Raw genomic sequence first — 26,974 nt, forward strand, 5'->3', positions numbered from 1 at the left:
TATGTTCCCACCATTTGATGGGAGGTCATACTGAAGTTATTAACAGTAACAGCCTTACTTATTCTGAAGGTCAAAGATTCGCTGACACTCTTCCTTATATCTCTCCTGATGTTCAGCAACTGAAAAACGTGAACCACGGGCAAATTTGCTCATGGGAGTATCTCCAGATCTGGCCTGCTCTGTCGACATTGTTCGCACAACATCAATCACTTCCCATCGAGAAAGCTTCTTAATCTGTTGTAAAAGGAATTGAAAAATCAACTGAATGTGTTAACTTTGTGAAATTTTCTTTCATAAGCCTGTACAGCATTTTACATCACGGCAATGATTTATATGTGAATCAAATAGAACTTAACAAACAAATCAAAATCCAAAAGGATTCTGAAAATCAAAGTTAACCCCACATTTTGCTTCAGAACAGACAAGAAAAAAGATTTATTGCTGGTAAAATTGGACAGTTCAATAACTTACCTCTTCCTCCGGTACTCCAAACTTCCGAAGGAGTTGTTTGGCATTTTTCAGAGATAGGCGCCGCAGGTCAGCATCTGTTCCTGTTACTGTCTTCTTCACAGGTTGAGGCTGGTTGTCATCCTAGAAATTAAATTGAAAATTGGTTCACTAAGTTTTTCCTTTACTGAGACAACATGTAGCGATTTTCAAGGACAGAGATGGATGGAAAGAGTCAACATTCATCTTCACAGCAAGGTTTATGAAATTTCACGGGAAATTTTATGAAATTTGCAGCACATTTGTGTTAAACGTCTCAAACATTAAAATGGGAAAAAAGCACCAGCAGGTCCATCAGCAATTAAAATAGAAAAAATAGATTTATATCAATGGTGGGATCAAATAATTAGACCTTGTCACTACTCCAATGCGCACAGCAATATTCAGCACCGTTTCTAAGATGAAAGTCAAATCTGCCAAGCATTGTGCTTGTTTGCTCATATAATATGCTATAGTAACAATGTGCTGAGACCTTCTCTGGTGGCCTTTATCCAAGACAGCTTACATGCCAAGCAGATGTTAACTCAAGACGGACACATTATTTCTCAAATTCTCTGGAGTTAAGTAGTCCATTCCATCAAGTGCGAATGTGGATTAAGTCCTATATAATCCCATTTTCAAGATGACTGTTTTTGGAACAAAAGCAAAGTGCTGGAAAAACACAGTGGGCGGTATTTTCCTCAGCTTTGCGGCAGCAGATTACCATTGCTCAGTTTGTGTTTTATGCACCCCCTATCCACTGAGAAATCCATGGCGGGGATTCGCCGTCAGTGGGTCCGGAAGGTCCTGCTGGCGAGAACAGCCAGAAAATTCCGGCCAGCAGGTCTGGCAGCATCTGCACAGAGTGAGAGTTAAGGTTTTGAGTCCAATATGACCCTTCTTCTTCAGTTCCTAAAGAGTCATATTAGACTCAAAAAGTTAATTTTGTTCTCTCCCCAAATATTGTCAGACCTGCTGAGCTTTTCCCAGCACATTTTATTTTAGATCTTCAGCACCAGTAGCATGACCTCTTCAATAATGATAATAATCTTTATTGTCACAAGTAGGCTCACAAGTTACTGTGAAAATCCCCTAGTTGCCACACTCAGGCGCCTGTTCGGGTACACTGAGGGAGATTTCAGGTTGTCCAATTCACCTAACAGCACGTCTTTCAGGACTTGTGGGAGGAAACCGGAGCACCCGGAGGAAACCCACACTGACACCGGGAGAACATGCAGACTCCATTCAGTGACCCAAGCCGGGAATCGAACCTGGGACCCTGGCGCTGTGAAGCAACTGTGCTACCATGTCTTTGGGAATATCATGCAAGCTTTTATTGCTGCGATGGTACCAAGAATAGTAAATCACTAACCATGCTTCATTTGAAACTATTACTAGTTGACCTCTAGATCACAGATCAATTGCTTCATGTGCATTCTTGGGTACAGACAATGTAGATGGTTCCCACTTTCAACTACAAGCTCAGCTCAATTCATGTAGCCAAAATGCTGGTACAGAATATTGCCAACTCTTTTTTAAAATTAAAACATTTGTGGGATGTGGGTGTCGATGGATAGGCCAACATTTACTGACCATCCCGAAGTGCCCTTGAGAAGGCGGTGCTGAGCCGCCCTCTTTAAACACTGCAGTCCATGTGGTGTAGGTAAACCCACAATATGGTTAGGAAGGGAATTCCAGGATTCTGAACCAGTGACAGTGAAGAAGTAGGTGATATAGTTCCAAGTCAGAATAGTGTGCCACCTGGAAGGCAACTTGCAGGTCATGGTATTCCCATGCATCTGCTGCCCTTGTCCTTCTAGCTGGTGGAGATCAGAGGTTTGGAATGTGCTGTCGAAGAAGCCTTAGTAATGTTGTGCATGTTGTAGATGGTACACACTGCTGCCACTATGCATCAGTGGTGGTAGGACTGAATGATGGAGATGGTAATGATGTGCCAATCAAGTGGGCATCCTGCCTTGTCTCAAGCTTCTTGAGTGTTGTTGAAGCTGCACTCATCCAGATAAGTGGAGAATATTCCATCATACTCTTGGCTTTGCCGTGGAGACAGGCTTTGGGGAGTTAGGAGATGAGTTACTCTTTGCAGAATTTCCAGCCTTTGGTCTGCTCTTATAGAAACATATGGCTGCTCCATTTCAGTTTCTGGTCAATAGTTAGGCCCAATATATTGATGGCGGGGGGATTTGGTGATGGTAATGCCATTGAATGTCAAAGGGAATTGGTTAGATTCTGTGTTGTTGGTGACGTTTGGCAACTGTGTAGCACAATAGGAGGGAGAGAGAAAGCAGGAAACTACATGCCAGTTAGCGGGCATTATGGTAGCACAATGCTTCGCACTGTGGCTTCACAGCCCCAGGGTCCCAGTTTCGATTCCCGGCTGGGTCACTGTCTGTGCACAGTCTACATGTTCTCCCCGTGTCTCCGTGGGTTTCCTCTGGGTGAAACGGTTTCCTCCCACAAGTCCCGAAAGACATGCTGTTAGGTGAATTGGACATTCTGAATTCTCCCTGTGTGTACCCAAACAGGTGCTGGAATGTGGCGACTAGGGACTTTTCACAGTAACTTCATTGCAATTGCAAACAGGTGCTGGAATGTGGCGACTAGGGGCTTTTCATAATAACTTCATTGCATTGCAACAACAAAGATTATTAAAGTCTGTCAGACAACATTTTGGAATCTATTATTAAGGAAGTTACAGCAGGGCACTCAATTACATCAGATCAAGCAGAGTCAATATAAAGTCGGGCAGCACGGTGGCACAATGGTTAGCACTGCTGCCTCACAGATCCAGGGACCGGGTTCAATTCCGGCCTTGGCTGACTATGTCTGCGTGGGCTTTCTCTGGTTTTCATCCACAGTCCAAAAAGTGCCGGTTAAGTGGTTCAGTCATGCTATCAAAAAAATTGACCCTTCGTGTTCAAAAGATGTGGCGGTTAAGGGGGTTATAAGGTTAGGACATGGGTATGGGCCTAGGAAGAGGGCTCTTTCAGAGGATCAATGCAGACTCAATAGGCCGAATGACATCCTTCTGCACTGGATGTATTCTATGGTCTTTTTCAGCAAGTTATGAAAGGAAAATCATGTTTGAGTAATTTACGAGAGTTCTTTGAGGAAGTGACAAGCAAAGTGGATAAAGGGAACTCTTGTGTAGAGGTAACATGTTAGTGTGAATAAAGGATTGGTTAGCTAATAGGAAACAGCAAGTAGACATAAATGGCAATTTTCCAGTAGGCAATATGCGACTAGTAGAATACCACAGGGATCAGTGCTGGGACCTCAACTTTTACAATTTTTATAAATGATTTGTGTGAAGGGGCCAAATGCATGATTGATAAATTTGCTGATGATACAAATATAGGTAAGGAAGTAAATTGTGAAGAGGATGCAAGTGATTTGCAAAGGGATATAGATAGGTTAAGTGAATGGGTAAAAAATTGGCAGGTGGAGTATCATGTGGATTATCATGTGGGAAAAGTGAAATTATCCACTTTGACAGGAAGAATAGAAAAGCAGCTTCGTATTTAAATAGAGTTATGACAGAACTCTGAGGTACAGTGTGATCTGGTTATCCTGGTAACTCTCTCTTAAAATTAGTATGCAGGGACAGCAAGTGATTAAGGTGGCAAATGGAATGTTGTCACTTATTGCAGAAAGAATGGAATATAAAACTAGGAATGTTTTGCTGAAGTATAGGCCGTTGATGAGACTACATGTGTACAAGTCTGGTCGCCTTATTTAAAAAAGGATATAAATGTGTTAGAAGCAGTTCAGAGAAAATTGACTCGACTGATACCTGTCACAGGGGGATTATGCTTTGAGGAACAATTGGACAAGTTGGGCTTGTATTAATTGGAGAAGAATGAGAGGTGATCTTGTTGAAACACATCAGATCCTGAGGGGACTTGACAGGACAGATGCTGAAACGATGTTTCTCCTTATGGAAGAGACTAGAACTAGGGGACAAAGTTTAAAAATAAGGAGTCTCCCATTTAATACAGAGATGAGTTTTATTTTTCTCTGAGAGGATCGTGGGTCTTTAGAACTTCCTTAACGAGAGAGCAGTGTAGGCAGGGTCATTGAATATTTTCAAGGCAGAGAGGGATAGATTCTTGACTAACAAGGGAGTCAAAGGTTTTCTCAGGGGCAGCACGGTGGCACAGTGGGTTTGCCCTGTTGCCTCACGGCGCCGAGGTCCCAGGTTCGATCCCGGCTCTGGGTCACTGTCCGTGTGGAGTTTGCACATTCTCCCCGTGTTTGCGTGGGTTTCGCCCCCACAACCCAAAAATGTGCAGGGTCGGTGAATTGGCCACACTAAATTGCCCCTTAATTGGAAAAAAAATGAATTGGGTACTCTTAAATTTATTTTTAAAAAGGTTGCTGATCATGATTGGGCCTCGGTCGCCACCCTGAGGAATCCCTCAGAGCATAACTACAAACAGTATTCTGGACTCGCCCAAAGTCTGAGCTGTTCGTCTTAACCGATAATTTATTTTGGTACCTAAGTGAAGTTTGTGAGTGAGGAGACAAGCATTATTTATTCAGATAAATTACTTATGCTGGTTATCAGTATGAAGACTCGGGTTAAATTGGTAATAGTTGACAGTTTCCAATGTTGTGAACAGATAGCAAAAATACAAGGTAACGATTCAGACTCTAATGTGTTACCTTTTGCTGCTGTGGCTTGTTGGGAACCTTGACATAGGAAAACCCTTCACCACAGCCAGTAGGATCAGCAACTCCAGTAACTTCTAGTAGACATTTACCCTTCATTGCAGCTATAAACGCTCGCGTGGTATTCCAGGGTGCTGTTCTGACCTAAAAAGGAAAGATAAAAGCAGATGTGTTAGAATATAGAACTGGTCAAGTGTTGAGTGAGAACCATCCCATGGTTGACAGTCACACATCCTTCTAACATGTACAACAATCCATGTATAATCCAGTTTTACCAACATTTCAGTGACAACCAGATTAAACCTGCAGCACTAAAACAGCTAAATTCAATGTCCTAAAATTGCTTTCACACTTCTGGCTAATCTTCATTATAGTGTTAGGAAAATAAAGGTAGTTTTAAGGAATTTACATTTGTATTGGTAAACATTAGAAATGAGGTATAGTTTTAAGTGTTTAATTTAATGTTTCTGTGCCTGGAAGGATAAAACCTATAGTTAGATTCATGTCAGACAAAGGTGTTTGCATGTGTAGGGGTTGGTTAAGTTCCAACTGGGTTTCTATTATGATTAGAGAGGGCTGTGGAATGGATAGTAGTAGCAGGGGCATTGCTTAGAACAGGAGGCTACATTCCTTTGTTCTTAATTTTAACTGGAAGCCAGAGCAGTTGGGGATATGTAGAGAGTGAGAAGGTAGCACTCACAGCTCTGCTAGAAGCAGTTGGTTTGGAAAACTAGAGAGAGAACATCTCTCTCAGCTTTGCTGAAAGAAAAACCATACCATGTATTAATGAGCAATTTGATCTCAGAGTTTGTGTAGAAGCCTGTTAGACAAAGAAATTCTAAAAGGGTTGGTGTAAAAACCTGGACTGGATTCACTGCTAAAAATAGATTGGAAGCTTTGTTTGAAAGTGTCATTTGTAAAACCTGGACTGGATTTTGGATTGCAAACAGCCATGGGAAAGCATTATTCTGAGAGAAGAATTTAAAAATGTGTTTCTGAGAGTGGAGTTTGGAAGCTCATGTGACAATTATCTGTGAAGATTCAAAGAGAAAGCTACAGACACTAACCTGGGTTCAGTGCGGAGTGAGTATATTTGCCACAGTCACATTGAATGTCTGTGTGGGTTTCCTCCGGATGCTCCGATTTCCCCCCACAAGTCCCAAAATACATGCTGTTAGGTGATTTGGCCATTCTGAATTCTCCCTCTGTGTACCCAAACAGGTGCCGTAGTGTAGCAAATGAAGATTAGCTATAAGTGTGAATGCAATTTTAGAACATTGAATTTAGCTGTTCTAGTGCCGCACAGTAACTGCATTGCAGTGGTAATGTAAGCCTACTGATGACACTAATAAAGATTATTATTATTGTGTGCTTAAAAGGGACTTTTTCTGTTAATGAGATCATTGTTGCTTAAGACTTACTTTGTAGGGGGGTGTTCTGCCCCCGACGATGTCTCGGGCACTAATCTCCCTGATCCTGAAGCGTGATAAGGACCCCCTGCAGTGCGGTTCATACAGGCCGATTTCACTGCTGAATGTAGACGCCAAGTTGCTGGCGAAGAGCTTGGCCACTCGAATAGAGGACTGTGTGCCGGGGGTGATACATGAAGATCATACGATTTTGTGAAGGGGAGGCAGCTGAACACGAACGTGCGAAGGCTGCTAAATGTGATAATGATGCCGGCAGCAGAAGAAGAGGTGGAGATTGTGGTGGCATTGGATGCAGAGAAGGCCTTTGACAGGGTTGAGTGGGGGTACTTGTGGGAGGTGTTGGAGAGATTCGGGTTTGGGGTGGGGTTTATTAAATGGGTGAGGTTGCTCTATGAGGCCCCGATGGCGAGTGTAGCGACAAATGGGAGGAGGTCCGAGTACTTCAGGCTCCACCGTGGAACGAGGCAGGGGTGCCCCAGTCCCCCTTGCTTTTTGCGCTGGCAATAGAGCCTCTTGCCATGTCTCTCAGGGAGTCGAGGAGGTGGAGGGGTTTGGTGCGAGGTGGGGAGGAGCACCGAGTGTCGCTGTATGCGGACGACTTGCTGTTGTATGTAGCAGACCTCATGGGGGGAATGCCGGAGGTGATGGAGATTCTTGCTGAGTTCGGGAGTTTCTCAGGATATAAAGTGAACCTGGGCAAGAGTGAGCTGTTTGTCGTACACCCGGGAGATCAGGAGGAGGGGATTGGTAGGCTCCCGCTAAAGAGGGCAGTGAGGAGTTTTAGGTACCTAGGGGTTCAGGTGGCTAGGAGCTGGGGGACTCTGCACAAGCTCAATTTTACTAGGTTGGTGGAGCAGATGGAGGAGGAATTTAAAAGATGGGACATTCTGCCGTTGTCGGGTAGAGTACAGTCCGTTAAAATGACGGTGCTCCCGAGGTTTTTGTTTTTGTTTCAGTGCCTCCCCATTTTCGTTCCGAGGGCCTTTTTTAGGAGGATGAACAGCAGCATTCTGGGATTTGTTTGGGCGCAAGGGACTCCGAGGGTAAGGAGGGTCTTTTTGGAGCGGCGCAGGGATAGAGGGGGGCTGGCGCTGCCCAACCTCTCTGGGTACTATTGGGCGGCTAATGTCTCGATGGTACGCAAGTGGGTAATGGAGGGGGAGGGGGCAGCATGGAAAAGGATGGAAATGCCGTCCTGCGGAGGCACGAGCCTGAAGGCACTGGTAACGGCTCCATTGCCGCTCCCTCCAATGAGGTACACCACGAGCCCGGTGGTGGCGGCCACCCTCAAAGTTTGGGAGCAGTGGAGGCGACACAGGGGCTCAGTGGAGGCCCCGCTGCGGGGGAACCACTGGTTTGTCCCAGGGAACATGGATGGCGGGTTTCTGGGGTGGCACAGGGCGGGCATTAGGAAGTTGGGAGACCTGTTTATTGACGGGAGGTTCGCGAGCCTTGGTGAACTGGAGGAGAAGTTTGAGCTCCCCCCCGGGGAATATGTTCAGGTACCTTCAGGTCAAGGCGTTTGCTAGGCGACAGGTGGGGGGGTTCCCTTTGCTGCCCCCGCGGGGGGTACGGGATAGGGTGCTTTCGGGGGTGTGGGTCAGGGATGGGAAGGTGTCTGACATCTACCAGGTAATGCAGGTGGTGGGGGAGGCGTCGGTAGAGGAGCTGAAGGCTAAGTGGGAGGTGGAGCTGGGGGAGCAGATTGAGGAGGGGACATGGGCGGACGCCCTGGAGAGGGTGAACTCCTCCTCTTCATGTGCGAGGCTTAGTCTCATCCAGTTCAAGGTGCTGCACCGGGCCCACATGTCCGGATCTAGGATGAGTAGGTTCTTTGGGGGCGAAGACAGGTGCGTCAGGTGTTCGGGGAGTCCAGCGAACCATGCCCATATGTTCTGGGCATGCCCGGCACTGGAGGAGTTCTGGAAGGGGGTGGCGGGGACGGTGTCGAGGGTGGTGGGATCCAGGGTCAAGCCAGGTTGGGGACTCGCGATATTTGGGGTTGGGGTGGAACCGGGAGTGCAGGAGGCGAAAGAGGCCGATGTCTTGGCCTTTGCGTCCCTAGTAGCCCGGCGGAGGATATTGCTGCAGTGGAAAGATGCGAGACCTCCGAGTGTGGAGACCTGGATTAATGACATGGCGGGATTCATTAAGTTGGAGAGGGTTAAGTTCGCCCTGAGGGGGTCGGTACAAGGGTTCTTTAGGAGGTGGCAGCCTTTCCTCGACTTTCTGGCTCAACGATAAGGTACTTGGTCAGCAGCAGCAGCAACCCAGGGTGAAGGGTGAGGGGGGTTTGCTATATGCGTTGTTACGGGTGCCGGGGGGGTGTTTATTATTATTGTTATTATTGTTTTGTTGATATATATGTTTCAAAAAATTCCAATAAAATTATTTTTTTTTTTGAAAAAGACTTACTTTGTAATCCATGTTAATCTTTAAATTTGTATGTATTTGGCAAGCTAAGGGAGGAGTAAAGGTGTATTGGATCATAATCCAATGTTTTCATGTTTACTAAATGTTTCTTATTTAGTTATTAAAACTAATCAGCATTCTTTTAAAAATAAAGATATTTTATTCCAAACATTCACAGTCCATCAAATCATAGTTAACAGTTTGTACAGTTTTTCCCCTTTTAAACCACCCCTGCCCCCGTGACAAGCAGATCCTCAAATAAAGTAATGAACAGCTTCCACCGCACTTCAAAGCCCTTTTCTGACACCCTCAGAGCGAATTTAATCTTCTCCAGCTGGAGAAAGTCAAACAAGTCCCCCAGCCATGCTGCCACCCCCGACGGCATATCAGATCTCCAATTCAAAAGGATCCTTTGCCGGGCAATCAGAGAAGGCCACAACATCAGCCACCTTCCCCTCCAGCAGCCCCGGCTGCTCCAAACCACAAAGATTGCCACCCTCGGGTCCAACCTGCAGCCCGCACTCCTGGATAATGTTCCAAACACCGCCTCCCAAAAAACTCTCCAGCTTCTCGCAGCCCCAGAACAACTAATCAGCAGTCCTGTGACTGTTCCTCAACGTTTTATTTTTTTAAAAACCTAAAAGTTACAGTCTTTTAGCCAGTGTTCCATTCTGGAAACTTTCCGTCCAGTTATCACACCAAGTGGGATTGTAACAATAGACATGCAAATAGTTATCCACGTGAACAGTAGAACAAGATGAATTGATAGGTAGGTAGAAACATTATTCTTGTTAACAGGATTCGGTATTCTTTGAATTACCCCAGGATCTTTGGCTATTAAAAATAAATTTACTGTTATCTCATATTGCTGGACTTGGGTGTGGCAGGTGTTAAAAGAGTATCTTTGATTTTTGAAAATATGTTATACGTAACATGAACATAAATCTAGTGAAGTGAAAACACAACAGAAACTGAATCAAGGGTCTAATAGTGTAAAATAGTGCTTAATGCTCGAGAGAAATTAACCCAGTTCAGCAGACATTTTTTCAGAATAAGGGATGTCCATTTAAGATGGAGATGAGGAGAAATTTCTTCTCTGAGAGTGTTGAATTTTTAGAATGATATAGCCCAGACAGCTGTGGAAACAGAGTCATCAAATATATTAAAGGCTGAGAGAGACAGATTCTTGAATTATCAGGGGAGTCAAGGGCTATAGGGAACAGGCAGAAGAGTGGAGTTGAAGCCAAGATCATATCAAACAAGATCTTACTAAATGGCAGGCTCAAGGGGCCCTATGGCCTGCTCCTGCTCCTGTTTCTTTTGTTCTCATGTACACTGACATGATTGGAGTAAGAGCTGGGGTTTTTACAAAGGAGTAAAGAAAAATGTTACCTCATCATCAATCTTCATCTGAAATTCTTCTTCATTCTCCTCCTCAGGTGCAAAGAATGATTTTTCACCATACCCAGCATCCTGAAAGTAGTGAAAATAAGTTATGTTGCATTGTTTAAAGAATCAACTCTGATTGACAATAAGCTTTGTGGATACAACCTAATGATTACTTTTAAACAAAACTTTATGCTAAAAGTAACAGCACCTACCTAGGATCCTTTCATTAGAACAAAGTGCTTTACCTGGGTGATCTGACTGATTTATAAAAGGGAAATCATGCTTGACAAATCTACGGGAATTATTTGAAGATGCAACCAATAGAGTTGATCAGAGATAACCGGTGGATGTGGTTTATTTAGATTTACAGAAGGCTTTTGACAAGGTCTCACATAGCAGATTACTATGTAAAGTTAAAGCGCATAGGATTGCGGGTAGTGTCTTGAGATGGATAGAAAGTTAGCTAGCAGACAGAAAGCAAGAAGTTGGAATAAATGGGTCTTTTTCCAATTGGCAGGCAGTGACTAGTGGGGTATCGCAGGGATCTGAGCTAGGACCCAACTGTTCACATTATATATAAATGAGTTGGACGAGGGAAACAAATGTACTATCTTCAAATTTGCAGATAATACAATGTTGGGTGGGAGGGTGAGCTGTGAGGAGGATGCAGAGATGCTTCAGCGGAATTTGGACAGGCTGAGTGAGTGGGCATATGCAGTATAATGTGGATAAATGTGAGGTTATCCTCTTTGGTAGCAAAAATAGGAATGCAGATTATTATTTGAATGCGTGTAAATTGAGAGAGGTGGATACTCAGCGAGATCTTGGTGTCCTTGTGCATCATTCGCTGAAATTAAGCTCGCAGTACCAAGCAATAAAGAAGGCAAATGATATGTTGGCCTTCATAGCGAGAGGATTTGAGTATAGAAATAGGGATGTTTTACTGCAATAGTGTAGAACACTAGTGAGCAGGCCACACCTGGCGTAATGTGTGCAGCTTTGGTGTCCTTATCTGAGGACGGATGTTTTTGCTATAGAGGGAGTGCAGCGAAGGTTTACCAAGCTGATTCCTGGGTTGGCTGGACTGTAATATGAGGAGAGACTAAATCAATCAGGAATATATTCATTGGAGTTTAGAAGAGTAAGAGGGGATCTCATAGAAATTTCTAAAATTCTAACAGGGTATATTCAGAAAGAATGTTCCCGATGGTGGAGAGTCCAGAATTAGGGATCATACTTCGGTAAGGGGTATACCTTTTAGGACCGAGGTGAGGATAAAATTCTTCACCCAGAGTGGTGAATCTGTGGCATTTACTACCATAAAAAGTACTCGAGGCCAAAACGTTGTGGTTTCCAGAAGGAATTAGATATAGCTCTTGGCGCTAAAGGGATCAACAGATATGGGGGAGAAGGCGGGATCAACGATGAATCAAACTACAGAAGGGAGATAGATCCCTTGGCTGCATGGTGTACCAAAAACAGCCTCTCTATAAATGTCGTTAGGACCAAGGAACTGATCATCGACTTCAGGAAGCGTAGCATGACACACACCCCTGTCTGCACCAATGGCTCCAAAGTGGAGATAGTCGATAGCTTTACGTTCCTGGGGGTCACCATCACCAACAGTCTATCCTGGTCCACTCACATTGATGCAACATCAACTTTCTTGATGTCAAGAAAGCCCAACAACGTCTCTACTTCTTACGGAAGCTAAAGAAATTGGGCATGTGTGCATCAACTCTCACAAACCTCTACAGATGTGCCATAGAGAACATCCTATACGGTTGCATCACAGCTTGGTACGGCAATTCCTCAGCCCAAGATCATAAGAAACTGCAGAGTGTGGTGAACTCAGCCCAACGCATCACAGAAGCTTGCCACCCTCACATTGATTGTATATACCTCCCACTTCCTCAGGAAGGCAGGCAGCATTAACACAGACCCCTCCCACCCAGGGAGGTATATACAATCAATGTGAGATTCTTCCAGACCCTTCCATTATGCAGAAGGCACAGAAGTCTGAAGACCCGCACATCCAGACATAGGAACAGCTTCTTCCCCATAGCTACTAGACTCCTCAACGACTCTCCCTCGGAGTGATATGTTCCCTTTAAGAACACTATTCACGACGGCCCGTGCTGCTCTTGCTCATGTATTTGCTTTGTTTGGTCCCTTGTTCCGACCTGTAACCAATCACTGTTTGTCAATGTACCATTTGTCAATGTATTCTGTCGATTATTCTTTTTTGTCTACTATGTACGTACTCTGTACATTCCCTTGGCCGTAGAAAAATACTTTTCACTGTACTTCGGTACATGTGGTAATAAATCAAATCAAATCACGGTATTGAACTTAATGATGAACCATGATCATAATAAATGGCAGAGTAGGTTCGAAGGGCCGAATGGCCTCCTCCTGCTTCTATTTTCTAGGTATGTTTCTGTGTATACAGCTCAGAGTTTAAATTCCAGTTCACTGAAATTAATTTATGTAAATACCATCAACATTTCTCAAAATAATTCTCACCTCACTCTGAAATTAGAGGCAATTAGGTGTACCAACATTACTAGTTGCATTATGCACATATTAAGTTAGCAGAATCTTCAGTCTATTTGAATCATAAAAAATGATACAGAACCATCATTGGGACTAGTAGGTAGAAGGCAGAGTTCTTGGACCTCTTTTCAACTTTTTTTTAATGTAAATAAATTGGAAACAACCATTTTTATATAAATAGTAGGGTGCACAAACCATATAGTCTGAACGATGTCAACTTTGACCAGTTGTAATTCGTGAATCTGTTGCATAGGTAGTGCCAGACAATAAGCATAGCTAACTGGAGAGAATTTAATCATCTCTCCTTGACATTTCATGGTATTACCATCACTTATTCCCCCACTATCAACATCATGGTGGTTCACCATTGAACAGAAACTGAACTCGACCAGTCATTTAAGTACTATGACTACAAAAGTAGGTCTGAGCTTGCACATCGAGGCTGGTAACATATTTCCTGATTCCAAAGAGCCTGTCTATCACCAACACTCAGGAGTATGAATGAATACTCTCCACTTGCCCGGAAGAGCGCAGCTCCTGCAACACTCAAGAAGCTTGAAAGCATTCAGGACAAAGCAGTCTGCTTGATCAACATCCCATCCACCAACCAACAATGGCAGCAGTGTTCACCAGATGCAAATTACACTTCAGCAATTCACTAAAGCTCCTTTGACTGCACCTTCTAACCCAACCTCTCCACCTAGAAGCACATGGCAACAGATGCACGGGAACATCATCACCTGCAAGTTTCCCTCCCAAGCCACACACCACCCTGACCTGGAACTGTAATCACAGTGCCTTCACTATCACTAGTTTAAAATCCTGGATCTCCCTTTCTAACAGGTATACCTACATCACATGGATTGCAAGGGTTCATGGCAGCGGTTCATCACCACCTGTTTAAGCGTCATTAAGGATATGAAACAAATGCTGACCTTGCCAGCAATGCCCACATCCACTGAAAGGGAATATTAACAAAAAACCTTTGAATGAAAAGAGTTTTCTTGTTACACTGTCTTGGGAGATGGACAAATATAAATTCTGGCTCTAAGACTAGAAAACAAAATTACAATAGATTTTGGCCAAATGAACTAAACTGCCTCTCTAATTTAAGCATTGCATTGACAACACCATGACTGATTCAAAGATTTCTGTCCTGACATAACCACAATCAAACACTCAAGTGCAGTACAGGACTGGCATAGCCAGCTCGTCTGAAGTCCCTGAGACTGCGATGTTTAGCACCAGTGCAGTTCAATTAAAATGGTTAGATTTAGACACTAATCACAATATCAAACTGAAGGACTAGTTTTCCATCAATCCAGAAAACCACCCATATCACCATTCCCAATAGCGAAACCAAATATCTTCCTAAAATGCAATCCTCATAGCAGCTGCTCCTTAAATCATAATTAATGTTTTTGAAATATATCTGGAGAGTCCATTGTATTGATTCAACACAGTAACTGGAGTACACAAGAAGCAAGGTTCTAATATGTTTAAATGTGCAACAGTATGACTCAGATTTTCCCTATAAATATGAATTTTAGTGTAATGTTAAGAGGACAAAGCCAGTGTAAACTTTAATCACAATACAAATGGACTCTTGATACAAGTCAGTGTAAGTAATAAACAAAGCACTGTTCAATCTGCATTGGAATGCTATTTTTTAAGCTTATTGTGCAAACTGCACAAAACATTGCTCACTGTTTCCTAGGATTATTAGAATTCCCAGTGTAATCTGGTTAATGCTATTATTTTAAAGATACATTCAGTGGGACTTCATCAAGAATATAATGTTCCACTTCACCTTTAAACGTTGCTCTGCTGCTAACATACTGTAATATGCACAGCACTGCTCTGGAGAAACCATGGCTCGAATCTCTTCCTCTGTGGGTAATCGGAAGTCTGGTTTCAGCACCCACCAGTTTGAATCCATTCCTTTAGAAACAGGTGAAAGAAATATAAATAGCGTGTGCAAGGAAGTTGGGTATTTTATGTTTTTGTGATAATGCAACAGCAAAATTTTATGCCACAGAAGTTACATGTCACTGCAGTAACATTTATAAAACTAACATGCTAATAGTGTTTTCCATTTCTGCAGAATCACAACAGCCAGCCTTGCATTACTGTAATAGACAACAGTACTGCAATGACACAAGTGCATTCACTTACTCTTCACTGTCCAGCCAATCTGTGTATATTCAAGACCTTATACCTGTTCGTTTGAAATCTGCACACAGTTTTAATCGTTTCCTGATGCTGCTCTCAGAGTGGGAAGGAAATGCCTTCTTTATGTCCTCCATGCGGATTCGACGTGGGCGATCTTTACTTTTCCAGAAAAGGCGATAAATAAACACCTTCAGAAAAATAAGTAACTATTATATACACATCAAATCCTATAAAGGGCGCAAATTTACAATTAATTCAGCTCTATGCAACACACGTACCTGAAGGAAGTCTCGTACATGTGTGTTTGCACGCTTTGAGTTTGGACCAGGCACTTCGTAGAGTGGGCATTGTTGGCCTACAACAAAAATATCAACCAATTCTCTAACATGGTATCCCTGGCGAGTTCGGATAACCAGAAAATCCGTTTCTGGCATCTTGTGCAGGTATATCGGACAGCGAAAGAGATTGTTTTCAAATGCCTATTAATGAAAAAGAATCCTATAATTAAAGCTGTTCAATTCTTTTCTCAATTAATGCTCCAGAGTTTTTTGCTTAGCTTGTTTTATCTGATGTTTATTGGTCAAGGCAGAGTGAGGTTCTGAGATCGAATGACATTTGATTTTAAAAAGTGAGACTTTTGTAACCCAAGAATCTAAAGGCCCCAAGTGCAGCATATTACCAAGGTTAAGATAAGGACTGAGGTATGTCAAGTAGTAGTGATTCAAAGTTGGAGATTTTAAAATCCTACTGCTGCAAAACAACTTGCAATGATGATGCATTGAAATTTGACTGCAAACCACATTGCCTACCCACACCCTGCTCAGTTGTTCATCTGAATTCTGCTTTCATTGTAAAGACTGTTTTCATTTGGACTTATGGGTTCCTCTACTGCAGGAATTCTGTTAGAAAAACATGAGACTTCGCTGTTGGGGAGTTTCTGTTCTGCAACTGGACTATGCCGCGATCTCCGCCTACCATCAAAAGATAATCCACTTTTACTAGAAATTAATTTTAAGGTTGAAAACTACTAATTTCTTGATTAAACGCCATTGGCTCTTCATTTGCTGGGCTGCTCCATGGGCCCTCAGCCTGTTCTTTACAGTTCCCCTGTTTTTCAAGGCATTAAAGTGCTCCTCTGCTGCTTCTCTTGTCCAACAATCATTCCTCAGGTAGTTTATTAAACCCAATTCTTTTATCCTGAATCAATTACCACTCCTCCACTGGATTAATAGATTCAAAGATGTTTACAGCACAGAAGGAGGCCATTTGGCTTATTGTGCCCATGCCAGTCAACAAAGATTTGTCCACACCAATGCCATTTTCCAGCGCTTGACCCATAGCCTTGGAGGTTATGACAGTGCAAGTGAATATCTAAATACTTCTTAAATGTTATGAGTGTAATTCCTACCATCCTCTGGGTGAAATGGTTTCTCCTCTTGGCCTTTTAGCTCTTACCTTAAATCTATGCACCCCAGTTATTGGCCCTCTACTAATGGTAAAATGTCTTCCTATCCACTCTATCTATGCCTCTCAATCTTGTATACCTCTATCAGGTTCCCTCTCAACCGGTGCTTTTCCAAGGGAAACAGCCCTAGCCTATTCAGTCTTTCCTCATAGCTCAGACCCTCCAGCCCAACTAGAATCCTCTGCACCCTCTCCCTTGCAATCACATCCTTCCTATAATGTGGTGACCAGAACTTCACACAGTATTCCAGTTGTGGCCTCATCAGCGTTTTATAAAGTTCCAGCATAATCACCCTGCCCTTCTGTTCCATGCTTCTTCGACTAATAAAAGCAAGTATCCCATATGCCTTCTTAACCACCTTATCTACCTCCCCTGCACACCAAGGATAGTACACCAAGATCCCTCTGATCATCAGTACTTCCCAGGCCTACCATTCATGGTGTAATCCTTTGCCTTGTTAGTCCTCCCCAAAAGCTAACACTTCTCTGAGATGAATTCCATTTGCCACTGTTCTTCAATCTGGCCAGTCCATTGATATCCTTCTGCAGCCTACGACCATCTTCCTCACTATTGACCTCCATACCAATTTTTGTGTCATCTAAAAATTTCTTCATCATGCCTCCTACATTACCTTCATCAATACTCCTGGTTACCTCTTCAAAAAATTCTCTTTAAATCTGTCAAACACAACCACCTCTTAACAAATTCATGCTGACTATCCTCGATTAATCAGTGTCTATCCAAGATACATTCTGTCCCCCATAATTTTTTCGACTAACTTCCTTACCACTGTTGTTAGGCTGACTGGCCCGGAAATTCCTGGTATGTCTTTACTTCCCTTTTTAATAATGGGATTCTGCAGGTTCCTTCCAAATAGAATATGGACCAGGAGGAAGCCAATTTCAGTCCAAGGCTTTAGTGGAGAAATGGTGGTTAATCAGGAAAGTAACAGAGTCTGATTCGGTAGATGCTCTTTCACCTACAAGATAAATTCTCAGTCCTTTGACTATTCTCCACTGAAAGATCAATCTTCTATTGTCAGCCTTAACTCAAAGTACAGTCTTGCTTCTAAGTCAAAGTCAAAATGTTGTGCCTTCAAGTCCTCAGGGCTCAAGTCCTTAATCTAGGTTGACACTTGACTGCAGAACTAAGAGAGCTCTAAATTGTCACTGTGTCTTCTTTCTGATGAGATACTAAATCTAGATTCTGGCATCTTGTTCAGATGTTAATGGTTCCAGTGCATTACTGAAAATAGAGCAGAGGTATCCTCGAGAAATAGGCCTCATGTAAAACTAAAAGCCTGGGGACATCTGATTATTCACGTGGCCACAGAAAGCAAGGTGTGGAGGGATAATTTTTCATCACTGCCCATTTCTGGCATCCTATTCATTTGTCTATCGAGGATGAACAGATGAGGAAAACATAGACACAATAAAGATAATACAATTAAAATAAAACAAAATGGAAATATTATTTAAAAATAAAGCCAGCATGCAAAATAAACCTGAATCGTTTCCCTTCAACTGATCATTTTACTGTACATATCAACATCTGCTGTATCATTTCAAACTCCATGCCTATCTCACCATTAACCATTTTTTCTAATGCAGGTTTCATCTATTAATTGCTCTTCCTTGTTTTCAAAAACTTTACTGAAGCCCTAAAAAAATTAATTAATTTAGAGAAACCACGCAATTTACCAACTTGAGAGAATAAGCCAACTACTTCCTACTACGTCCAACTGTAGCACAGACCTTTTATCCTAAACCCCTTAATTTAATTCCTCAGAATGATATACATGGATTTCAAGATTAGCAAGTACATACTGTGAAAATAAATTAATGGAAAAGGCCATCAGCAATAAGCTGCCCAAAGCAAAGGTGGCAAACCTATAAACTTGAACAAAAGTGACAATAAAGGAAAAACAAAACAAAAAGCACAGGAAATGTTTTTGATACTCAACACTTAGTGTCCCACCCTAAACCAGTTCCTACCTGCAATAATTGGCCTGGGTGTAAGGATCCAAGGAATGGAGATGTGTGACAATAAACTGTCTCACCATATTTACAGTCCGGTGCACCTGGATCCTTGCCTGGTTTCTATAATGAAAGAGTTACAATTTAACAATGTGGCACATGCAGGAGACGCAAGATTTCAAACATACAAACATTTGAAAATAAATGTAAATGTCACATTTAGTCAAAGATCAGTTTGTTTGTACAACAGGGTGGACCACGGATATTTGTCAATTGTAGGGTTGATGCGGTCAATACTTGTTTGTAGTTTTAAAATTATTTTCTATAAAAATATTTATTTAGCAAATTTCAACTCACCCGCTTGTAATAGTTTTTGATTTTGGTTGCCATGCCAACTTGCATCATAAGTGGTGGATATTCTTCACTGTACTCAGCAAGAATGAGGTCACCATCTTTACCTGTCAGATCCTGAGGAGTTCGCATGAAGAACATTTCTCCACCACCAGAGGCTTGACGCTCTTGTTCACGCATCTAAGAGCAAAAACATACATCACCCAAGTCAACTCTGCAGTGCACGGGAACATAGTAATATGTACAATGAAGAACAATTCAAAACAATTATACCAATGAATTGGTGTGACAAGCTCTTTCCACCATCCATTGCTGATGACTAATTCACCTTCCATCAAAAACTCAGACCAATTCTATTTTTCACTTGATCTATGTTTCATCAACACATCTTGAAATAAAATTCTATCCACTTCCATTTTGAGAAAACCCAAATTTACTCATTATGAAATAGGCAGGTGATCCCATGAGGTAATACAGTGAATTTGTCTACATTATCAACATCAAACTTCATCCTTATCTTATTCATTTAATTTGACATAATCCTTTTGATCAGTCTAATTTTCCCGTATTTTGCTCACGGGTTTTGGTGCTATCAGCAGTTGTAAAATATTACAAGTGCTTTCCTCTATTATTTATTAACAAGATTTCCATTTATATGAAACCTTTAACATACTAAAGTACCTCAACATGCTTCACAAAGATGGGGGAAAAAAATCAAGAAGAATAAATATCAGTCATTGGGAAGAGTGTTCGGGGAAGTGACTTTATGGGCATTTAAAACTGGGGAAAGGTGCAGCAAGACGGGTAGATTTATGACGAGAGTTCCAATGTGGACAAAATAATGACGGAGGAGAAGGGGAATGCACAAAATCTCGAATTGGAGTTGACACGGGTATACACAAGGATATCGGGCAAAAGAAGGTTGCACAAGTGGGACTTCTCATTGAATAACAGATCAGGCTCGAGGGACCAAATGTCGACCTCTGCGCCTATTTTTTATGTTCATTTGAATTTCAGTGCAGCTGTGATGCCAGGTATGTGGGCTGTACATGTCAGATCATATCAAACAGCATGTCCCTTCAGTTGTTCGCAAGAGGTAAAGTACTGACCATATTAAACCAGCTCATGCAACTATTCAGAATCCTGCAAAACATATCAAATCAATAAACCTCTTTTTCTGACAGATATATATGCAATATAAATAAGAATTTGAAACCTTTAAATGATGAATATACCTAAATGGCTGTGTGGCAGATCCTCCTCAATGTATACATTCTGAACTTAACATGCAAGAGTTTATCAAATCTTTGCATAAAGTTTATATTATTTGGAAGTAAACACCAATGAAAAATAAAGTTAGCTGTCAGAGCTAATGTTGCTGGAGATCTTGGTGCCTGGCATGAGCAATGTTACTGAACTATCACTACATATTGCTAATATTCTGTTCCTGAATCACAGATTACTCTTTTATGGAGATGCATAGGTGTTTGTGCCAAAATCATGTACCTGCTCTTCATAAATGGATTCATGATATTGTAACATGAAGTACTGACAGTATTTTTCCTAAGAGAATGGTTTGAAGGATAATACCATCTGTATTCAGACTGTACAGAAATGTTGGATCACCTTCCATAGAATCATAAGCACAGGAAGAGGTCAACTGGCCCAGCATATTTGCAGCAGTATTTTGTTAAATTGTCCAACTATTTTTCACACAGAAAATATACTTCTGGTATATCACAGGGAGTCCATGCAATTGTTTTAACATGGGGGATGATTGAGAATGCCCCTGATTTAAAGGAACAAAACATGGTATTCATGACTAAAAGAGATATTTACCTTGGCTTTTTTCTTGATATGTTTGAGCAGTGGGTACACAGAATGAGGTCCTGGTTGTGACAAGGCTCCAAAAGAATATTTCTTCAGTGTTGGCCGGTGGGATTGTCTGAGTTTCATTGGGCCCATATGAGTTGGAAAAAATGGCTGCCGAAGTTCCACGGCAGGAATAGAGTGCTGCAACAGAAACCAGAATTCAGACCAAGTTACTAGAAATAAACACAATCTGATATTACACACCATGCTCAAGTAATAAGAGCTTGACTTAAAATAAAACAGGTTGAAAGAAATCAATCATCAATGCCTATCTATTCTTTCTGAAAGGTTAATACCATACTAGACATATTTCAGTCCTTAGGTACTTACCATTCAAACCACTCCCTCCTTTACTTGCACTATCACAAGATGACTTTTGGAAATAAAGAATGAAATGAGGATGGCCTCCCTCAATTTCTATGCAAAGCACCTTCTCATCCTTGGTATTTCAATCTTCATCTCGGTGTCCTTAACCCCTCCTGACATTATTGTTCCCTCAAAATCTCCGACCATGCAAACTCTCCCACCCTTATTCACAGCCACATCCTCAACCTTGCCGTTTCATATGGCATTTCCACTCCGTGTCTTGAACACACACGGCCATTTCTCCCACCTCCTTATATCTCTTACTACTCAAATTACCCTGCTCACTTCCAAGACCATCACCTTCTGCATGCAGCCTGGAAAAACTTGCTTAATTTACTTAAATCTGCCCCTTTTCAATGTCCCAATTGCTTAAACTTCGGCATATCATTGGTTAAAGAACTTTTGAAAGCATTGATCTATGTAACCACATGTTTATCTCCATCTAAGTGCCATGTCTAAAGCAAGATTTTCCTCCCACCTTGACCTCCATGTTTGTCCCCTCAAATGTATCTGGTGCACACAACTGGTTTAACCATCCATCACCAGATTTAACTGGACCACTCTCTTCTACTAGAACTCTCCAGTACTCCATGATCATCTGGAATAAAGATGTCATCCAACTTTTTTCGACATTAACACCTTTTCCTTATCCCTTCTTCCCTGTCCTCTCCACCCACATCACTCTCACGTGCAAAGCAATCATGGTGTTCTTTGTCACAAAGATTAAGCTCGTCCACTTGGCTGTCTTCATTACCCTCTGGACTGATATCTCATCTCTTATGTTTATTTTCTTCTTCAAAGACCTTAAAAGTTGTGGTAAACTCCGACATATGTGCATATCATTCCCACAATTTATTATTTGAATCTCTGCAATCAGATTTCTACCTGTCACAGCATCATTAACTCGACAGACCCCCTAAGTTTGCATCCTTGACCTCCACCTCTTCTTCATCTACAGCTGTACCTTGGGAACATCATCCTCAGACATTGGGTCAGCTTCTAACTGTAAGTAAATGATGTCCACCTTAATTACTTTTTCCAACTTTATGTACACAAATTCCTCCCTATTGCAGTAATCTTCTCCATCCCAACAGCCAAACCCCCATCCTGGAACTCCCCCTTCCTACAACTCGGTAGTCTTTTGTTCAGTACCTTACTATCGGCAGTCACGCCATCAGTTGCCTAGGTTCCCTGCTCTGGAACTCCCTGCCAAAACCCCTCTGCCTATTCAGTTCCCTGCCCCCCTTGAAGACTCTCCTTAAAACTAACCTCTTTGACCAAGCTTTAGTCACCACTTATAGCATCTCCTTCTTTGGCTCAGCATTCATTTCTTTTTGATTACACCTCTGAGAAATAGCTTGGGACATTTTTCTATGTTATAAGTGCTATATAAACGCACAGTATTATTCTTGTTGGGTGTAAACTGACCTGTCCCAGTGACTTATCAGCTTTCTCCCTGTCTTCAACTGTTTTACTTCTCCACATAGTCCCACACTATTACCCAGATATCTTGTTTGTTGGATAAACAATAATCCCACTTTCTTCCTTTGTGACGAGTGGTGAACTCATTTGAAGATTCTCCTTAAGCTGATCTTCTACAAAATCTTGATCTTGGGGGGGAAAATAGAAATCATAGAAATTACAGCACAAAAGGAGACTATTCAGTCCATAAAACCTATAATGCTATTTCTTCAACTGAAACTATCTACTCTCATCTCATTTTCCTGCTCTTCTTTTGCATCACTCCATATTCTTCCTTTTCAAATTCTTAGCAATTTGTTTTAGAAAGACCTTCATGTGTCACAATTTAATTGTTGATCACTCTCTTGAACATGTTGCATATTTAGGATCTCTTCCCACACAAAAAAATAATTCCTGTGCCCATGACACATTGCCCATGGTGAACTGCTACAGCCAGGATGTAACACAACAGATGGTTCTCACTCTCAACTTATTTTTCTGCCATATGTTCCTCCTGAAACACCACCTCTCCCATTCATCCTACCTCCCATTCACAATCGTCGGTGATTCCTATTACTGAGATTCCTTCTTGCCTCCCTTTGTCTCTGCACAGATCAACCCTTGTTGATTTCATTTTTCTCCATTGCAGCCTCTTTACGTCCTCCTAAGGATTATTTTCTCATCTAACTTCAATGCATTACACTTGATCCCCCACCTAAGACATGACAAGATGGTGAGTAGTTGAGGCCCCAACATGGATTGCTTACAACATCCCACTAGTAACAGCCCCAAACCTGAAAATGACCTATTTATTCCTACTCTGTCTTCAGATCTTTGACCATAAAATAGTCATATAGAAGGAGGCCAATTTTCCCTCGTGTCTTTGCCCACCTTCTGCAAAAGCAACTCAGCCAGCCCCACTCCATGGTTTTTTCCCCATAATGTTTCGAAGTTTCTCTTCAAATTTATTTTTTTCATTCTTCTTTCATAGCATGCAGTATCACTAGCAAGTCCAACATCTTTTGCCCATCCCTAATTTTCCCTCAACTGAGTCACAGTGGCTTCAAAGGCCATTTCAAAGGACAGTTCTGAGTCAGTTTCTGTGGGTCTGGAGTCATGTAAAGGCCAGACTTGCCTTTCGATTCTCTCTGGTTCGCGATCCTTCTGTCAATTAGAACAGTTTCTCCTGATCATGATTTTGAACACCTCTATCTCAACCTTCCCCTTTCTAAAATCAACAGTCCCAACTTCTCCAAACTAGTACTCCAGTTGAGGCCAAACCAGTGCTTATTATAGTTTTCTTGCATTTGTATTCTTATGTCTTTATTATGAAGCCCAACATTCAATGTTTTATTAACCACTGTCTCAAATTGCCCTGCAACCTTCAATGAGTTGTGCACTGACATCCCCAGTTATAGCAGTTGGCATCCACCTATCTCAGGAAACAATGGGCTCCACCCTGGGCGCAACTCACTTCTGGAATGAACATTGCTTGTTGTGGCAATAGAGTGGCAGTTCTTATAAACAGGAGTCACAGGTAAATAGTGATGCCCCGAGGTCAACTGATGTGTTTGCCCTCCATCAGGCAGGCTCCTTTTTCTGCCGCCTGGTTTTTTTTTTTGTCCTCTGCTTTTCCCACACCCTTCCTGATTCCTTGTCTCTCGGCAAGGACTTCCCAAACATCAATTCCAAAAACAGTCAACATTAACATGTCCCGATGTTTTATCCGTGGTGATGTGTTACCCTACGAGTCCTTATCTTCTGCAATCTTTCAGGTGGCATCTTATCGAATGAATTTTGAAGATCAAATATGCAAAACAACTTAAGAAATAGGAGAAGTAGAACAAATGGCCCCTCAAACTTTCTGTCATTCAATACAGTAACCAGTTGATCATCTGCCTCAACCTCACCTTTCCCACCACTCTCTCACCTTGAAGTCTCTTTGCATCTTCCTCAGCTTACATTCCTACTTTTGTATCATCAGCAAATTTTGACATATTACTTTTGGTCTCTATGCCGAAGATTATAAATACCTGATGTTGCAGCACTGACCCTAGCTACACTCCACTGGTACGTCTGCCAACTTGAAAATGCCCCAACTTACCTACTATTCTCGACTTCCTGCTCATTAACAATCCTCCATGCATGCTACTCCACCAAAGCTATGAACTCTTCTCTTGCTAACTAACCTTTTGTGTGGCAACGTGTTGAATGTTTTTTTGGAAAGAAAAGCATACTACATCTCTTGGTTTCCTTTTCTCTAATCCTACTAGTTACATCGTCAAAAACTGCAATAGATTTGTCAAACTTGATTTTATTTATCTCAAAAACATGTAGACTTTGTCTGATCATACCGTGCTTTTCGAAGTGCCCTGTTACCACTTCCTTAATAATATATTCTAGCATTGTCTGAACAACTGGTTTAAGGCTAACTAGCCTGGCATTCCCTTCTATTTCTGTGTTTCTTTGGATCGTGGTGTTACATGCGCAACCTTCAAACACATTTGGACTATTCCTAAATCCAAAGAATTTTGGAAGATCACAATAAATGTATTCTGGTAACACTGTAACTATCTCGGCACACTTTTTTTTATAAACCTGGTACATGCCATCAGTGTCTGAGGATTTGTCAGCTTCCATGCTCATCAGTTTCTCAAGTATTTTTTATTTGCTAATATAGATTAGCATAAATCCCTCACTCTTAACACCCTTTAGTTACCCTCTATGTCTGGAACGCAATCTGTGCCTTCAACTGTGAAAACATACAAAATATTTGTTTATTGTTTCTACCATTTCCTTACGCTCCATTATAATTTCTGACTCGGCCTCTAGGTGATGCACATTTACTTTCTCTATTGTCTCCTTTTTTAGACTTAGCGGGCATGATTCTCCGCAACGGCCGAGTGAAACCCGGAGTGTTTCACTCCGGCGTCCGAGGCCGCTCCTCGCCCCCTATTCTCCCCCCCCCACCCAGGGGGCTAGGAGCGGCATTACGCCGAGAATGACGCACGGCGCCTAAGTGACGTCAGCCGCGCATGCGCAAGTTGGCCGGCTCCAACCCGCGCATGCGCGGTTGCCGTCTTCCCCTCCGCTGCCCCACAAGACGTGGCGGCTTGATCTTGCGGGGGGCGGAGGGGAAAGAGTGCGCCTCTTAGAGACGCCGGGCCGACGATCGGTGGGCACCGATCACGGGCCAGTCCCCTCACGAGCACGCCTGTGGTGCTCGATCTTCTCTCCGCGCCCCACAGGCCCCACACTTACCTGTCGCGCGCTGTTCACGCCGGCAGCGACCAGGTGTGGTTGACGCCGGCGTGAACAGGTCGGGATCGTCAGGCCGTTCGGCCCATCCAGGCCGGAGAATCGCGGGGCGGGTGCCAGAGCGGCCCTCCCGCGATTCTCCCACCCGGCCTGGGGAGCGGAGAATCGCGCCCAGTATTCCTACTATTTATTTTCATATTTCTTGTTAGTTTACTCCCATATTCCATTTTCCCCTCTTGAGCAATTTTTTGGCCACCCTTTGCTGGTATCTGAAATTCTACCACTTGCTAGGGTACGGTTTGTCTTCGCAATGGTATAATCTTCGAATAGAATACTATATCCTTCACCTTTTTTAGTCACAGTTGGATTACTTTTCCTTTGGCGTTCTATTTTTCAACGGAATCTAGACTCATTCAGAATTATGAAATATTTCTTCAAATGGTTGCTGATGCTCATCTATTGTCACAACTTTGAATCTAATTTCCCAATTTATCCCTCAAGCCTTTGCAATTGGTTTTAAGTTCCAGTTTCAGATAAATGTAGGTCACTTTCAAATTCAATTAAAAATTATTTCATATTAAGACCATGCCTTCCCAAAGGATCCCTTACTATGAGCTTACTAATTAGCCTTGCCTCATTACACAAAATAAAGTCTAAAATAATCTCTTCTCTGGTTGGTTCCATGACATATTGTTCGAGGAAACAATCCCAAATGTATTCAATAAACTCATCCTGCAAATTACTTTTTCAGGCTTAATATGCCTGGTCTATATGAAGAATAAAGTGCTTCCACGCTGCTTTTGTTACATGCACCTCTTCTTTCTTAATTACTGTGGCCAACTGTATAGCTACTGTTAAGGGTACTAAAAACTTCCACATTTTTATCCTTGTTATTTCTTATCTCCACCCATACTTCTTGCTCTTCCTTCTTCACTACTGTGCTTACATGACACTTTGCTATAAGGGCAACTCCCTTCCTTTTCCCATTTTATCTATTTTTTCAAGTACCCTTGATTATTTAGTTCCCAACCTTGGTCAGCATATAACCAAGTCTTGGGCCAGTTTAGCTCAGTTGGCTGGATGGCTGGTTC

General features: G+C 42.2%; 1 protein-coding gene across 5 annotated transcripts in view; it reads right to left on the bottom strand.

The window, feature by feature from the left end:
- taf1 (TAF1 RNA polymerase II, TATA box binding protein (TBP)-associated factor) overlaps positions 1 to 26,974 on the bottom strand; it is a 191,159-nt gene that overhangs the window by 102,793 nt on the left and 61,392 nt on the right. For all 5 annotated transcript variants that reach the window (XM_038776265.1, XM_038776262.1, XM_038776266.1 and 2 more), the window contains 10 exons: positions 20,766 to 20,939; positions 18,933 to 19,106; positions 18,594 to 18,698; positions 15,413 to 15,613; positions 15,181 to 15,322; positions 14,773 to 14,903; positions 10,410 to 10,490; positions 5,170 to 5,319; positions 472 to 591; positions 59 to 234 (listed from right to left, as the gene is read on the bottom strand). In XM_038776265.1, coding sequence (XP_038632193.1) covers positions 59 to 234; positions 472 to 591; positions 5,170 to 5,319; positions 10,410 to 10,490; positions 14,773 to 14,903; positions 15,181 to 15,322; positions 15,413 to 15,613; positions 18,594 to 18,698; positions 18,933 to 19,106; positions 20,766 to 20,939 — 1,454 coding nt within the window. The remainder of the gene's footprint in view (positions 1 to 58; positions 235 to 471; positions 592 to 5,169; positions 5,320 to 10,409; positions 10,491 to 14,772; positions 14,904 to 15,180; positions 15,323 to 15,412; positions 15,614 to 18,593; positions 18,699 to 18,932; positions 19,107 to 20,765; positions 20,940 to 26,974) is intronic.

This window comes from Scyliorhinus canicula, chromosome 17 (genome assembly GCF_902713615.1).
Source record: "Scyliorhinus canicula chromosome 17, sScyCan1.1, whole genome shotgun sequence".
Classification (NCBI taxonomy): domain Eukaryota; kingdom Metazoa; phylum Chordata; class Chondrichthyes; order Carcharhiniformes; family Scyliorhinidae; genus Scyliorhinus; species Scyliorhinus canicula.